Consider the following 13862-nt stretch of genomic DNA (forward strand, 5'->3'; position numbering starts at 1 on the left):
AATTTTTAAACCTTGGATTATTTTGACCTTCTCTTGTTCCTGCCACTCACACACTGCTGTGGGACATCTTGCTCCATAAAACTTAGGAATTCCCACTTATTTACTACTAAGGCTTTGACAATATTTTAATTTTAGTTTGAATTGTGCTTGGTTCTGTTTTTGGAAACTTGGAGTTTGACTTTAAAATGAATACTTCTGTGTAGCTGTAACCCAGTATCTGTGAATTGCGTTCCTTGAATGTTACCACCTAAAATGTTCTGGCAACTATAATTGAAAAGAATATTTTTTGGGTTTTTCTTTGTAGTTACCCAGGTTCTTCCAGCTATGCTCTGATAATGTATGGGGAGTGCGGAAAGCATGTGCTGAATGCTTTATGGGTGTTTCTTGTGCAACCTCTCAGGAAGTTCGTAGAACAAAGCTATCTTCGCTCTTCATCAATCTGATCAGTGACCCTTCACGTTGGGTAAGTTGTTTAAAAAGTTTTTTTTTTAAAAAATTCTAAATCTTTAGTGGGTAAGGAATGAAGTAACCTCATTTGTTTTGCTGTACTTGTCTCCTTTGTCATCATTTTGTTCAATGAATTCCATTGGTCTGTTTGAGATTTTTAATATTTATTTTTTAGAGATGGCGTAGGGCTGGGTTTGAGTTTCCAATTGTCATCAGAAAGCTTTCATAATTCCTTCCTTCCATGTTCCAGATGATTTAGGTTCATTTTATTTTAAAAGATATTATAACACTCCAAACCTCTCTTATCACCAAACTGTTCCAAATTCATCATTGTGGAAACATCTCCTAAGTGGCCTACTGATTACCTAAAGGTTGACCTGGCTTATGTGTCTTCCTTTAGCCTTGACTCCTGCTTCCTATCAGGATGTAGTGTTAATTCAGTGTCCAAGTTTTTAAGGTGTATTTTCCTTGTAAATACAGCTGTCTGTGGAAGTACAAATAGGAAAATTGCTGTGTCTCATCCTTCCTGTGTGCAGCAGTGTTGGACATGTCCTGTAATAGAGTTCTGTCCGTTTCCACTGAACTGTTGACAAGTGTTCGGGGTGGAACAGTGAGAGGAGATGCCAGTAATCAGATGCAGATGTATATATTTGATAAGGTAAAGTTTCAGTGACAACAAAAATTATGTGGGGAAATTAGAAGTGAATAAGGCAAGAACAGTTTTTGCTTAAACTAACCAGCTATAAGCGTACAAAGTTTCAAAAGTCTGGTCCACTGTGCACCAACGTAGAAGTAGATTAGATAATGAGGATTTAAGGCCAAAGATGGCTTATCTTTTTTTAAAAAAATTAGCGTGTGTATTTGTTGAGCAAACGCAGAAGAAAAATAATGCAGTCAGTTTGAGCAATAAACAACAATTTTGATGTTATTTTTCTTAATACCTTTCAATAGCTAATTATACATTGTTAATTCATTGTTTTAACTAATTCATGCTAGCAAGTCCAGCATTTTGCTTTTTGTCTGCAATTGTCCTTCGAGGTTGTAGTGAGTCACCAGCTTGAGTGGCTGATACTCATGGGGCACCCAGTTTCCATTAAGTAAAATTGCCTCTAAATATTTGCTTTTTACTCTGTTACCAATCCCTATATCCACCTATTCCTAAGGAATTTTAATCAATACATAAAATGCTGAAGGAACTCAGCAGGCCAGGTAGTATCTATGGAAAAAAAAATACAGTTGACGTTTCAGGCCAAGACCCTCCAGCAGGTCACAGCCTGAAACGTAGACTACTTTTTTCCATAGGTGCTGCCTGGCCTGCTGAGTTCCTCCACATTTTGTGTATGTTGCTTGGATATCCAGCATTTGCAGGTTTTCTCTTGTTTGTGTCAGGAGTTTTAATATCTGACTGCATAGTTTCCTAATCCCCGATGTTTTCATCCATTTCCCCAGAGTGAACAGACAAGTGGTGGAAGTCAATTTGATCTCTTCCTTTCCCCCCCATATTTTCCTCTTCAGATGATCTCAAAGCTTGATGAAAGGTTTTAAGCAGCAGTCTAATGAAAATGAGGGATGTCTTTTTGTGATTTCAAGAGTCTTTTGAAAGAGTGTTCATGGATCAGAATCAGGCTTAATAACACTGGCATTTGAAATTTGTTATTTTGTGACACCAGTACAGTGCAATACATAATAAACAATAAATTACAATAAGAAATAGCTGTAAAAAAAAATATAAGTAGTGCAATAAGAGACCAAAGAAAAGGTGGGAAGGAAGTGTGGTGGTGTGCATGGGTTTATTGTCCATTCAGAAATCTGGTAATGGAGGGGAATAAGGTGTTCATAAAACGTTGAGTGTGTCTTCAGGCTCCTGTAGCACTTCCATGATGGTAGCAACAAGAAAAGGGCATGTCCTGGGTTAATGGGGGGGGGGGGGGGTCCTTTAAAGATAGATGCAACTTTTTTTGAGGCATTGTCTTTTGAAGATGTCCTCAGTACTGGGAGGCTAGTGCCCGTGTTAGCTGGCTGAGTTTGCAACTTCCTGCGGATCTTTCCGATCCTGTGCAGTGGCCTCCTCCATACAAGATGGTGATGCAACCATTTACAATTGCTCTCCACCGTACATCTTCAGAAATGTAATAGTCTTTGATGACATATCAAGTCTCCGACATACCTCAAATTCTTAATGTAGTGCCGCCTTCGTAACTGTGTCAAAACTTTGGGCCTAGTGTAGATCTTCAGAGACGTTGACACCCAGGAACTTGAAACTGCTCACTCTTTCCACTGCTGATCCATTGATGAGGACAGGCATGTGTTCCCTCGACTTTCCCTTCCTGAAGTTCACAATGAATTCCTTGGTCTTACTGACGTTGAGCACGAGGTTGTTATGACACCACTCAACTGGTTGATCTATTCACTCCTGTGTGCCTCCTCATCTGAAATTCTGCTAACAATAGCTATCATTAATTTAACAGTTGGTGAACAGAGCACAATCATACTAAATATTGCTAGCCAAAACTGCCACAAACTGCCACATCACCTGGTTTTAAGGATCATTGCTAGATGCCTCTTTACCTTCTAACTGCATCCAAAAATATGGGACATCAATCAATAATTTCTCAGGTTTCAATATTTGTCAGTTTAACAGTCAGTACTGAAACTGCCTACACTCATAAATAATTGAACATGTGCTGTGCATCTCTCAGTCTATTACTTAATATGTAAAACTACTGAATGATGTGAATGCCAGCTATTTCAAGTGGATACTGGGAAGTAATTGTATTTCTCCAGCCATATAGCAGATTGTGATGGGAGATATATTTAGGATAATGTTTAATCTTGTGGTCTGATGCTCACAGGTTCGTCAGGCTGCCTTCCAGTCATTAGGCCCTTTTATCTCAACCTTTGCAAATTCTTCTGCTACTGGTCATTACTTCAAAGAGGAAGATGTATCGAAGAGCGAAGGGACAAAAAAGAATGACAGGTGAGCTGTAAAATAAGTAGCTAAATTTACCTGGTATAGTATATACAGATCCCGAGATTCCCTGAACCATTTACTGGTCCCCTACATTAATTCAGAGCAAGTTCCTTTCGTAAACCACCAAAGTGAGTTGGTGAGGTTTAACATGATTCAACCCAGCAGCTGCATATACTGTGAGATTTGAGTTTGTTTCCTGGTTTATTAATTCAGTCCATTGGTGTCCTAATCAAGTAAGTTGTTTAGTTACCTTGCTGTATCTAGGGATTAATTTCATTGATACTGACATGTTCCTCAGTGATGTTAATGCAGACATAAGAATTGTTTGCAATGAGCACTTTTTTTAAAATCAAAATGCCATCTAGTGTAGAAAAAACAATGTAAGCAACTCACCTTGAATTTACCCTTTCTTATTAAGAACAAGCATTCTATAATCTGTATGGTAACAATGATTCTGATTATAGCATCTTGATGCAAAATAGATTAAGTAACGTAAATTTATAGTGCTGGGTTTGTAATGGTAAAGCTATTTGTGTAATCATTTGAAATGAGGAATGTAGAAAGTTTAAGTTTTTCTGCATCAGATAGTACTTCCATATTAATTGACATTGTATTCAAAGAACATTCATAACTATCATTATGAATTTACTTAGAAAATAGGTAAATTTATCATAAAAGGCATTACAAGGACTCACATTGGAATTGCATAAATAGTTATGAATTATTTTTTTTAAAGAAATGAATTTACATTACCTTTTGATCCTTGATATTCCTGATCTTTTATTGTGGAAAGGCAATTAGTAATTTGAAGATGAATATAACAGTTCAGAATACAGTCTTACATGACAAGGTGAATAATCGGGCTGAGGCTTTTCATTCTAGAACGAAGAAGATGTCCTTTTTCAAAGAAAGGGTTTCCCTTCCTCTACATCAATGCTGCCATCAACCGCATCTCTTCCATTTCACGCATGCCTGCTCTTACCCCAACCTATCGCCACCCTACCAGGGATAGGATTCCTCTTGTCCTCACCTACCACCCCACCAGCCTCCACATCCAGCACATAATTCTCCGAAACTTCCACCACCTCCAACTGCATTCCACCACCAAACACATCTTTCCCTCCCCTCCCCTCCCACTTTCTGCTTTCCTAGGGGTCACTCCCTACATGACTCCCTTGTCCATTAGTCCCTCCCCACTGATATCCCTCATGGCACTCATTCTTACAAATGGAACAAGTGCTATGCCTGCCCCTACACCTTCTCCCTCACTGCCATTCAGGCCCCAAACAGTCCTTCCAGGGCAGGCGTCACTTCACCTGTGAGTCTGTTGGGGTCATTTACTGTGTTCGGTGCTCCTAGTGTGACCTCTTGTATATCAGCAACACCCAAAGTAGATTGGGAGACCACTTTGCTGAGCATCTGTGGTCTGTCCGCCAGAGCAAGCAGGATCTCCCAGTGGCCACACATTTTAATTCTATTCCCATTCCCATTGCCATTCCAATATGCCAGTCTATGGCCTCCTCCACTGATGGGATAAGGCCACACGGGGGTTGGAGGAACCACACGTATTTCATTTGGCATGAGTATTGATTTCTCAAACTTCCAGTAATGCCTCCTATCCCACCCCCCGCTTCTCTATTTCCCGTTCCCTTGTCCCTCTTTCATGTTATCTCCTTGCCCGCCCATCATCTCCCTCTGGTGTTTTCTCTCCCACCCCCCTTTTTTTTCTTCCATGGCCTCCTGACTCACCAGTTTCCTAGCTTTTTGCTTCATCCCTCCAAGTTTCACCTGTCGCCTGGTGTTTCTCTCTCCCCTCCCCACACCTTTCAAATCTGCTCCAGCTTTTTTTCTCCGGTGCTGCCAAAAGGTTTCGGCTCAAAACGTCGGCTGTACTTTTTCCCATAAATGTTGCCTGACCTGCTGAATTCCTGTAGCATTTTGTGTTTTGCTCAGATTTCCAACATCTGCAGATTTTATCTTGTAGGTGAATAATCAAAATTGGCATCGGTGGGGGAAAACCACTTTATACCTGTAAGCAACACTGTAGGATCTTCTAAATGAGCCTAAGCAGAGAGACTTACAGATAGGCAGCATCTGCAGAATTCAAACCATTCTAAAGATTAGTTTGCATGTACAGTGGATTACAGTGAAATGGTCCATCAGTGAATCAGGCTTCTGCTTATTTGGGACAACTCTTAAAGAACAAAATCTAATCGAAAGTATCAGGAATTCCCTTATTTATTTGGGACATTATGATACTTAATTTGAACAGGAGACTTGCTGAACTGTTTCTAACTAGCATCAGTCACATGAACTTGTGTGGCTGCTAGACACAACACCATACTTAGAACAGTTTTTTTCAAAAAGTGTCAGATTTGTGTATTTCAAAAAGCAGTGACTGGCAAGAAATAAGCAGTAAGACAATTCAAAACTGTTTTGCTCACTGTGGTTTCAAGCATTCAGGAATGGAAATGCCAGAAAATGCTGGGAGTGAAATTGAAATTATCTCACTAGTTTAACAAGTTAGCAACTAGAAGAATTTGAAGTAATTGACAATCATCTTGAATGTTACAATGAAAATGAAGATTTGAAGAATGCAGTCATTGAAAGCATTGTATGAAGGCAGTCCATTATCTGATTTGGGTGTCTGCACTAATTTTGTTCATTTTAAAGTTCAAGAGTTCAAATTATGTATACTATATACAACCTTAAGATTTGTCTCCTTGCAGGCAGCCATAAATAAGAAAAACAATAGAACACATTTAAAAAGAAGCCATCAGACACCCAGTGTGCAGGAAAAATATGCAAACAATAAAAGTAAACTAATAACATTTAGAACTGAAATTCATGAATGTGTGTCCATAGTCTAGAAGCTAGTCATTGCTGCAGCCAATTCACGAACAGATTAATTGTAGGCCAAATCCTCAGTTCAGCACAGAGATGACAAAAGGTCACAGAACAGTGAACTGAAATCCGTCCCATCTACCATGTTATTTTGATTTACGTCAATCAAAGGAACAGGGCAGTGTATAGGTTGTCCATTGTATCTGGTGATGTCAGTGAAACCCTGTGCAGGGGAGTTTTTTTTTAAAGTGGAAAAGCCATTGCATTGGGACAGTTCCACTCTCAACTTCGGAAGTCTAGGTCCAATGGTACAAGTAGACGTCACGAACTGAGGTCTTACTTGGTTGCAGTGGATATCCATGATAACTTCTGTGCCTTATCATGCCCTTCCCTCTGCACAAAGCATTGCAGAACCACCTTCCTGACTGTTTGATCCACTGGAGCTGACTTTAGATACTAGGACAGTCATGCCCCTTTTTCATCGGGGTATGAAGCCTGCTGGCTTCCCATGCTTGGTTTAGATGTCTGTTGGAGCGGTGTACCGGTGGTTGACCACTTGCTTGCAAACAGCTACTTGGAGTTTAATTTTATATGTGAGAGCTTGGTGTCCAGCGGGGACCAAAGGTGAATGGACATGATAAGCCCCTTCAACAGAGGTGCTACCCCCTCCCAGGACACCCCATACATGGTAGCGTACACTGGATGAATTCCTCTGTCAATAACTATAGGAACTAATACATAGTTTTATAATACTTCAATAGTATTGGTAGTTTTTATTTGTTCTATATATCATTTAAATACATAATTTGTTAGTCAGTTGAACAGTAGTTTGTCTTTTTTATACCTATTTTTATAACTATTTTCACAGAACTTCCACTAATTAGGGCAGCCGCTTAATTGGACCCAGTTCATTTTGGCCCTATGTGTCCCAATTAACCATAATCCACTGTATATGGGATTTTTAATTGCAAACAATGCATTTTGTTGGCTTAATAAAATTTATGGATTAGTTTGGAAGAGTTGATTTAAAAATTTGATCAAAATGTTTTTTTAAATGGTTATCTTAAATGGAAGAGGGAGGTAGAGAAATTTAGGGAAGAAATTCCATAGCATCTGATCTAAATGATTGTCAGTTGTGGGGAGAGAGAAAAGGAATTCAGCTGTGCAAAATTATTTGAAAGAAAATGTTAGTGTGATAAAAGATTTTAAATAAGTTTAAGTTTGAGGCATTGAGAAAGTGGGAATTGATTATCGCTAATGGATGAGTGTTAGAGATACCAGGAAGGTTTTGAGCTTTATTAAGCTGAAAATTGAACTTAAAACAAAGGAAATATGCTCTTAATGATCACCTCATTACTAGACACAGGCTTTATCCTAATAAAATCAAGTGTGAAAATGTACGTTGCACTCATTGATCGCAAACCTTTCTGTTACCAGCAAAGAAATATGCAATGTTATATGAGCACATAGGTCAAATTGCCTACCTTTCTCAAACTGAAGCAGTGCAGCTTTCAAATTATTAAACATTTGAATCATATCTCTATTGTATGAACCATTGAGAATTAGAATTCAGAACCCTATTTAGTTGATTAAGCAGAGTAGGCTTTGCAGCAAGAAGCAAAGCTAATGCATGAAATGTGTCATTGTTTTAATAAATTGAACCTTAAATGTAAAATCATAGATTACTTGAAATTTGGAGGAAGATAAACCATAAGAAAATGCATGCCAGTCACAAATGTGTCATATCTGTAATACTCATTCTAAAGGAAACTTAGTGAGCATATCTTTAATGACCAATTTAAGTTCTGAAACGGAAAATACTTTTGTATCAGATTATGATATAGTGTGGGCTGTCAGCATTTAAGTGATCTTTGAAGTCTATAAGGCCTTTGTGTAGAGAATAAGATTTTTATTATTAATGCTTCTCAACTAGCTATAACCGGAAAGGTTAAGATTTTGTGGATGTGGTACATTGCTTTGTCAGGAAGGGGTCTAAGCACTGAAACAGTGTGCATATTTGACTTATTAGCTGCTACTTGTGAAATGTGTTTGTTTGTTCATAGTTCAAAATGTGCTACAGAACCAGAAAAAGTTACAGGTGAAGTCACGGAACTTGTTGAAACGGAACAACAAACTACAGGCTGCGGCACTGTAGAATCAATGAATGATGCTGAACTCTCGCTGAAGGGTGAGCAAGACGGCAACAAAGAATGTAGAAGTGATTTCAGTCAAGTCCAGGCGGTATCACTGCAGTCATCCGATTCAAGTATATGCACTAAACATCAACCAACTGACACAAACATAGTTTTCAATGGAAGTTGTCTGCCAAACTCATGCTGCACAAATTCAGCAGAATCTACACAAGAATCTTGGTCCAGTAGGGAAAAGACTGGCATTCTAGAGGAAATGTACAACTCATTCCATTACTGGAGGACTCCTATACCTACCATAGACCTTGATTTGGAACTGGAGCCACTGAAATGTCCAGATAAGCAAGAAAGCAAAGATCCAATACAAGCTGAAGCACCATTGAACTGTTCAAGCTTTAGCACAGCTACCAGAAAAGAACTGGAAGAAATGTTGGAAAACTTGGAACCACACGTAGATGACCCAGATGTAAAAGGTACAGTTTACTTATTTTTGTGGTTATACCTAAGGTCATGGGCAGGATCCAGGAGAATCTTTAATGACTTGGCTCATTGTACCACTTTTTTACAGTTGGCCATGCATTTTGCCTAATGCTATGGAATGTTTTGTGCCCATCTGAAAGGTAAACTGGGAATCAATTTTAACAATTTGCCCTTCAAGCACACCTTAAGATTGTGCAACAATTCTTCTATCTTGATTATTTCATTATTGTCTTGAGATGGAGACTTCAGAAGCAGATGAAGACTGATTTGAACTGCATGGTTCTTCATATCTAACGAACAACATCAATGTATATGATAACATACACTGAATGAGAATTGGTAGTTTAATTTCACTAGCAGTGCCAGTGCAGATAAATTAATAATGGTTGTAAAAGATGGTCATGAAAATCAAAACAGATGCTGAATGGTCAAAAGAATGTTGCACTACTTTACATCTGAAAATGTAAAAGCAAGAAGGAATGTTGCATTATGCAAAGAAGGCAGCATTTGAAATGTGTTTTGACCAAGTGTTTGAGATGAAACTTTGAAAGGATGGGATTGAGTTGAACTGAGTAAGCTTTGGTTCCTTTAAGATGAGAAGGTTCTGGGATCTGGGTGCTGAAAGGATTTTATCGGGTGAATTAAGAGTAGCTTTCCCTTCTCAACAAAGAATCCAGTGAAGAGGGAAATTACTGCAAGTAGCACATCCAAGCCTACTGAAATGTTGGTCAAAGTGGTTATGAGCATGCGCTAAATGAGAAAATATGATAATATGTGCTATGCTTAATTTCATATATTGTATTGCAGTTAGGAAAGGTATCTTCAAATCACGCGATTTAAATTTGTACATTGAACCATGTGCTAAGGTCAACAAGAATACAAGGAGTGTGCAAGGACTTAGAAATGTCTTCTTGCTTTCAGTTTTATGTGAATGAACACCTTGTCTTCCTATACAATTTATAAAATTGCTGCCTACCTGAAAATGTGGAACACCATCCAAGTATTTGGTATCCTTATAACACAGGACAAATCAGTTTTGCCAACCACCGCTCTAACAGCAATGTGATGAAAGTCATAGTTAATATAATTTACATGGCAGGAGCTAAGTGTATAATGGAATGTTTGCCAGTTGCCTGTGTGTAGCTACAACACACAATTGGACAGCATCCAGAGTTGAGCAACCTGCTTGATTTGCACCTCATTGATTAATCTAAATATGCACCACCATTTTTATGATTGTGGTGTATACTATTTACAGAATGTACTGCAACAACTCACTGAGCGACCTTCAACATATCCCAAACTTGACTTTAACCTAAGTGAAGGGTGTGTATAAAATAGCTGTTGGAATTGTCACTGTGTCCACTGTGCAAACTATCCTGATCTGGGCATCTATTGCTATATTTTTTAGTTTTCCAGTAATAATATTGTGGAATGTGTTAAAGTTGCAGAACTTGGTCTTTTGTTCAGAACTGGTTATGGAGATCCTATACAAATGATTTTAGGATTGAGTAACATTGCAGGATCCTTCTCTTGGGCATAAATCAGAAGGTGGCAATCCAAATATAAAATTTAATGGGATATCACTCTGATAGTGTACAGATGTAGCGGTGTGCTACACGCAGCGCTAAAATAACGACACGGAGTCGGTAAACTGCAGTCAAAGATAAAGTTTATTCCAACTTCACAGTCTTGCTTTAAAGCCTCCCTCCCCCGCCGGATGCCTCGAGAGGCACGTACTGACACCGCCTCAGGCTTTCTCCCTTTGTTCCGGACCTAGCCTTTGTGCCTGCACGCTGGCTAATTGTCAGCCGGTTCGAGTGTGCTAGTAATTGGGTTGCCACACAGAGATAATTAGGCAAGTTCAGTAAATGCTTTCCTTGCCAGCTATGCCTGCCCATACTCCTGTAGGTAAATGTGAAGAAAAAAATATTATTGTGGCGGTTTTCTTTCAGAAGAGAACTTGCCAATTAAAATTTGCCTTTCAGTTTTATGAACCATACTCCAAGGTGTTTCGCTAAGTTGAGAAAGGACTATCACAAAAAGCTTGTTTCAACTTTTTTGTATAATAGATGTTAGAGATTTATAAGGAACCATTTCCAAAGGAAATGTTTCTGATGTGATGAAAGATAAGAGCCATTTTATAGGGCCTGAATTTGGAGATGGACAGAGGTGGAGTATGACAAGACCAAAGATGAATTAAGATTTTAAACTGTGATTGGGAGAATCTAATGTAGAGCTGCAAGGACAAGGAGGATTGAACTGTTCAGCTCGGAGTATGATAGAGATATATATATATATATATCTTGAAAACTTATTCAACCCACAACCCTTTGCTCATGTAAATGAGTATTACAACCAAGGATTTTGATCAATATAACTGAGAATTTTTCTTGTGAATCACATGATTTTTTTTCACAGCCCAAACAAAAAACAGAGAAATTTGTAAAGCATGGAAAGCAAAATAATTGAAAAACTGAAACGAAATGTAACAGTTGAAAAGTACAGGTAGTCCCCGAGTTACGAACGTCTGACTTACGGACAACTCGTACTTACGAACCGAGGAAGGAGAATGCCGTCCACCATTTTAAGTTGGATTGCAATGCCATCCGCCATTTTAAGTCGTTGCTGTTGACACTGTGTTGAGTGTGTAACTTTGCATTTGGCTTAAATTTTTCTTAGCAAGATTCACCCTGACCCTGCCTCCTCCCCCCCCGCCCGTTCCAGTCGGCTGGTGGCACAGTGAGATCAGCGCCAGGCTGGAGAACAGAGATTTCTGAGTTTGATCCAGTGACAGACCGCTCCTGTGCCATTTTAAATTCCCACACGGAATATTGTGGAGAATCAAATACTCAAACCCAGCACAGCCCCCACTTGTCCCATTTAACCTGTCTCTGTGCAGTGGACTTTTGAACCTGGGGAATTCAGTGTGGTGGTCCTTAGGACCCAGTGGACCTCGGGACCTGCCACCTGCAATGTTTCTGTTCTGTTGATGGGAAGCGATTGTGATTGAAAATAAAGTGGAAATAAAGCGTTTGGAAAGAGATGAAACGCCATCGGTCATTGGAAAAGTGTTAGGCTACAGTCGGTCAACAATTGGAACAATTTTAAAGGATAAAGAGAGAATAATGGAGAATGTGAAAGGTCCTGCCCCGATGAAAGCTACAATTATTACTGAACAACGAAGTGGTTTAATTATTGGAATACATACATTTCTTAAGTGTTTTATATGCATAGAAAGGTAAAATATATACTAAGACAAACGTTTGACTAACTGACACTAAATAATACCGGATGTACTTGTTCCGACTTGCGTACAAATCCGACTTAAAGACGGACTCAGGAACGGAACTCGTACGTAACCCGGAGACTGCCTGTATTAATCCCCCTTTGCTTAGTACTTGAACCACATGATTCAACAAGATTTGCTCATTCCTCCTTGCAAAATTTTTCAAGCTGTGCCAGGTTAGTTGAGCAGCTGTAGTGGACAGCAATCTTGAGGTCTGAGCAAAGGTGGATGAATACTTTAGAGGGGCTAACATTTCAGCTTTTCAATTTTTTGGTTTTCATGCTTGACAGTTTTTCCTGTTTTTTGGACTCTACTGTGGAAAAAGGAACAAGTGATTCACAAAGATTTCTCAGTTAAATTGATTAAAATCCCTTGTTGTAATACTCAAGTGAACAAATGGTTGGGGGTCGACCGTGGATGTTGCATCCCAACTGTCTACGTGATATGCAAGCCATGGCAGTATCATATGGAGAGCAGGCTGTCCCTCTCCACCCAGCAGATGAATCCAAATAATTGACAGAGGCTGATACAGTCTTGGCATCTTGCAAGAGTTGTCAAACAGTTTTGAAATCACTGTACTGGACTCCAGCTTCGAATTTTTTCTCAGGGTTTATTTCCGAAGTCTTCCTCATGAGGGGGTATAGCCACAAGGCAGCAGATGTTTGAGATGAAAGTTTTCCTCTTGTTACGCCTGTGGACCCTCCTTTTTGAGAATGGCAGGATCACTATTGATTCGAGTCAGGAGACCCAGGAAATGAGAGAAAGACATGCAGAATCCACAAAGAGTTTGGAATGTGTCCTGGCCTCCGAAAGGCGGAACCATTGATAACGGCTATTGTCTCTTGGAGACAGACTTGTGTATTGAATCCTGTACGATGCATCGAAGCCCCCAGGCAATGAACTGAGGGGGGGATTGGAAGAGGGATTGCATCATCCCACCCTGATTGACATCTGAGACCCTGTGAGTCAGGATAAAAGAGGGTCTGAGGAACAGCTCCCTCAGACGCACCAGAAGAAATGCTAGAACTCCTGTAACAGCGAAAGCCAGTGGAACCAGCCCACGTGTGTCCTTTTCCATTTGCCTCGGAATTGGTGGGTCTTGCCACGGAAGCACGGCTTTAGTTAACCTCGAAGGGGAAATCAGTCCCCCAATGACTCTTGTAGGATTGACGTCATAAAAGGAATGGGCAAGTTAAACCTCCGTCTTTCTCTCCAACCAAAAAGGCTGCAGCCTACAGCTTGAGTGAACTAAAGTGACTTTTATATTTCCATCGGACAATACATTATCCCCTACTCAATGATAGAGCTATTTCTTATTGATTATTATTATACCCGCGCTTTTAAATTTAGTATTGATGAAGTATATTATCTGTATGTTTGCTTTGATATTATTTTGTGTATGTTTATCAATAAATACTGTTAAAATTAGTACCATCAGACTTCGACGGACCTCTCTATCTTTGCTGGTAAGTGACCCAGTTATGGGGTATGTAACACTCTGAACTGCCAACCACAGCTGACAAACCCTATCTGCTCAAAGCAGCCTGTGTTAAGGCACCGTTAACCCGCCTTTGCCCCTTCTCCTGTCAGTAGAAACAGTTCCAGTGGGTTTAGTAGCTAAGCAATATGTGAAGGCTAGGAGCTGAATTTGGTTGTCAGAGGCCATTTGAGATGCATGCCA

General features: G+C 39.5%; 1 protein-coding gene across 3 annotated transcripts in view; it reads left to right on the top strand.

Moving 5' to 3' along the window:
- ppp4r1 (protein phosphatase 4, regulatory subunit 1) overlaps positions 1–13862 on the top strand; it is a 68920-nt gene that overhangs the window by 25244 nt on the left and 29814 nt on the right. For all 3 annotated transcript variants that reach the window (XM_073047268.1, XM_073047249.1, XM_073047258.1), the window contains 3 exons: positions 305–463; positions 3300–3424; positions 8326–8885. In XM_073047268.1, the coding sequence (XP_072903369.1) occupies positions 305–463; positions 3300–3424; positions 8326–8885 (844 nt within the window). The remainder of the gene's footprint in view (positions 1–304; positions 464–3299; positions 3425–8325; positions 8886–13862) is intronic.

The sequence above is a fragment of the Hemitrygon akajei genome, chromosome 1 (assembly GCF_048418815.1).
Source record: "Hemitrygon akajei chromosome 1, sHemAka1.3, whole genome shotgun sequence".
NCBI lineage: Eukaryota > Metazoa > Chordata > Chondrichthyes > Myliobatiformes > Dasyatidae > Hemitrygon > Hemitrygon akajei.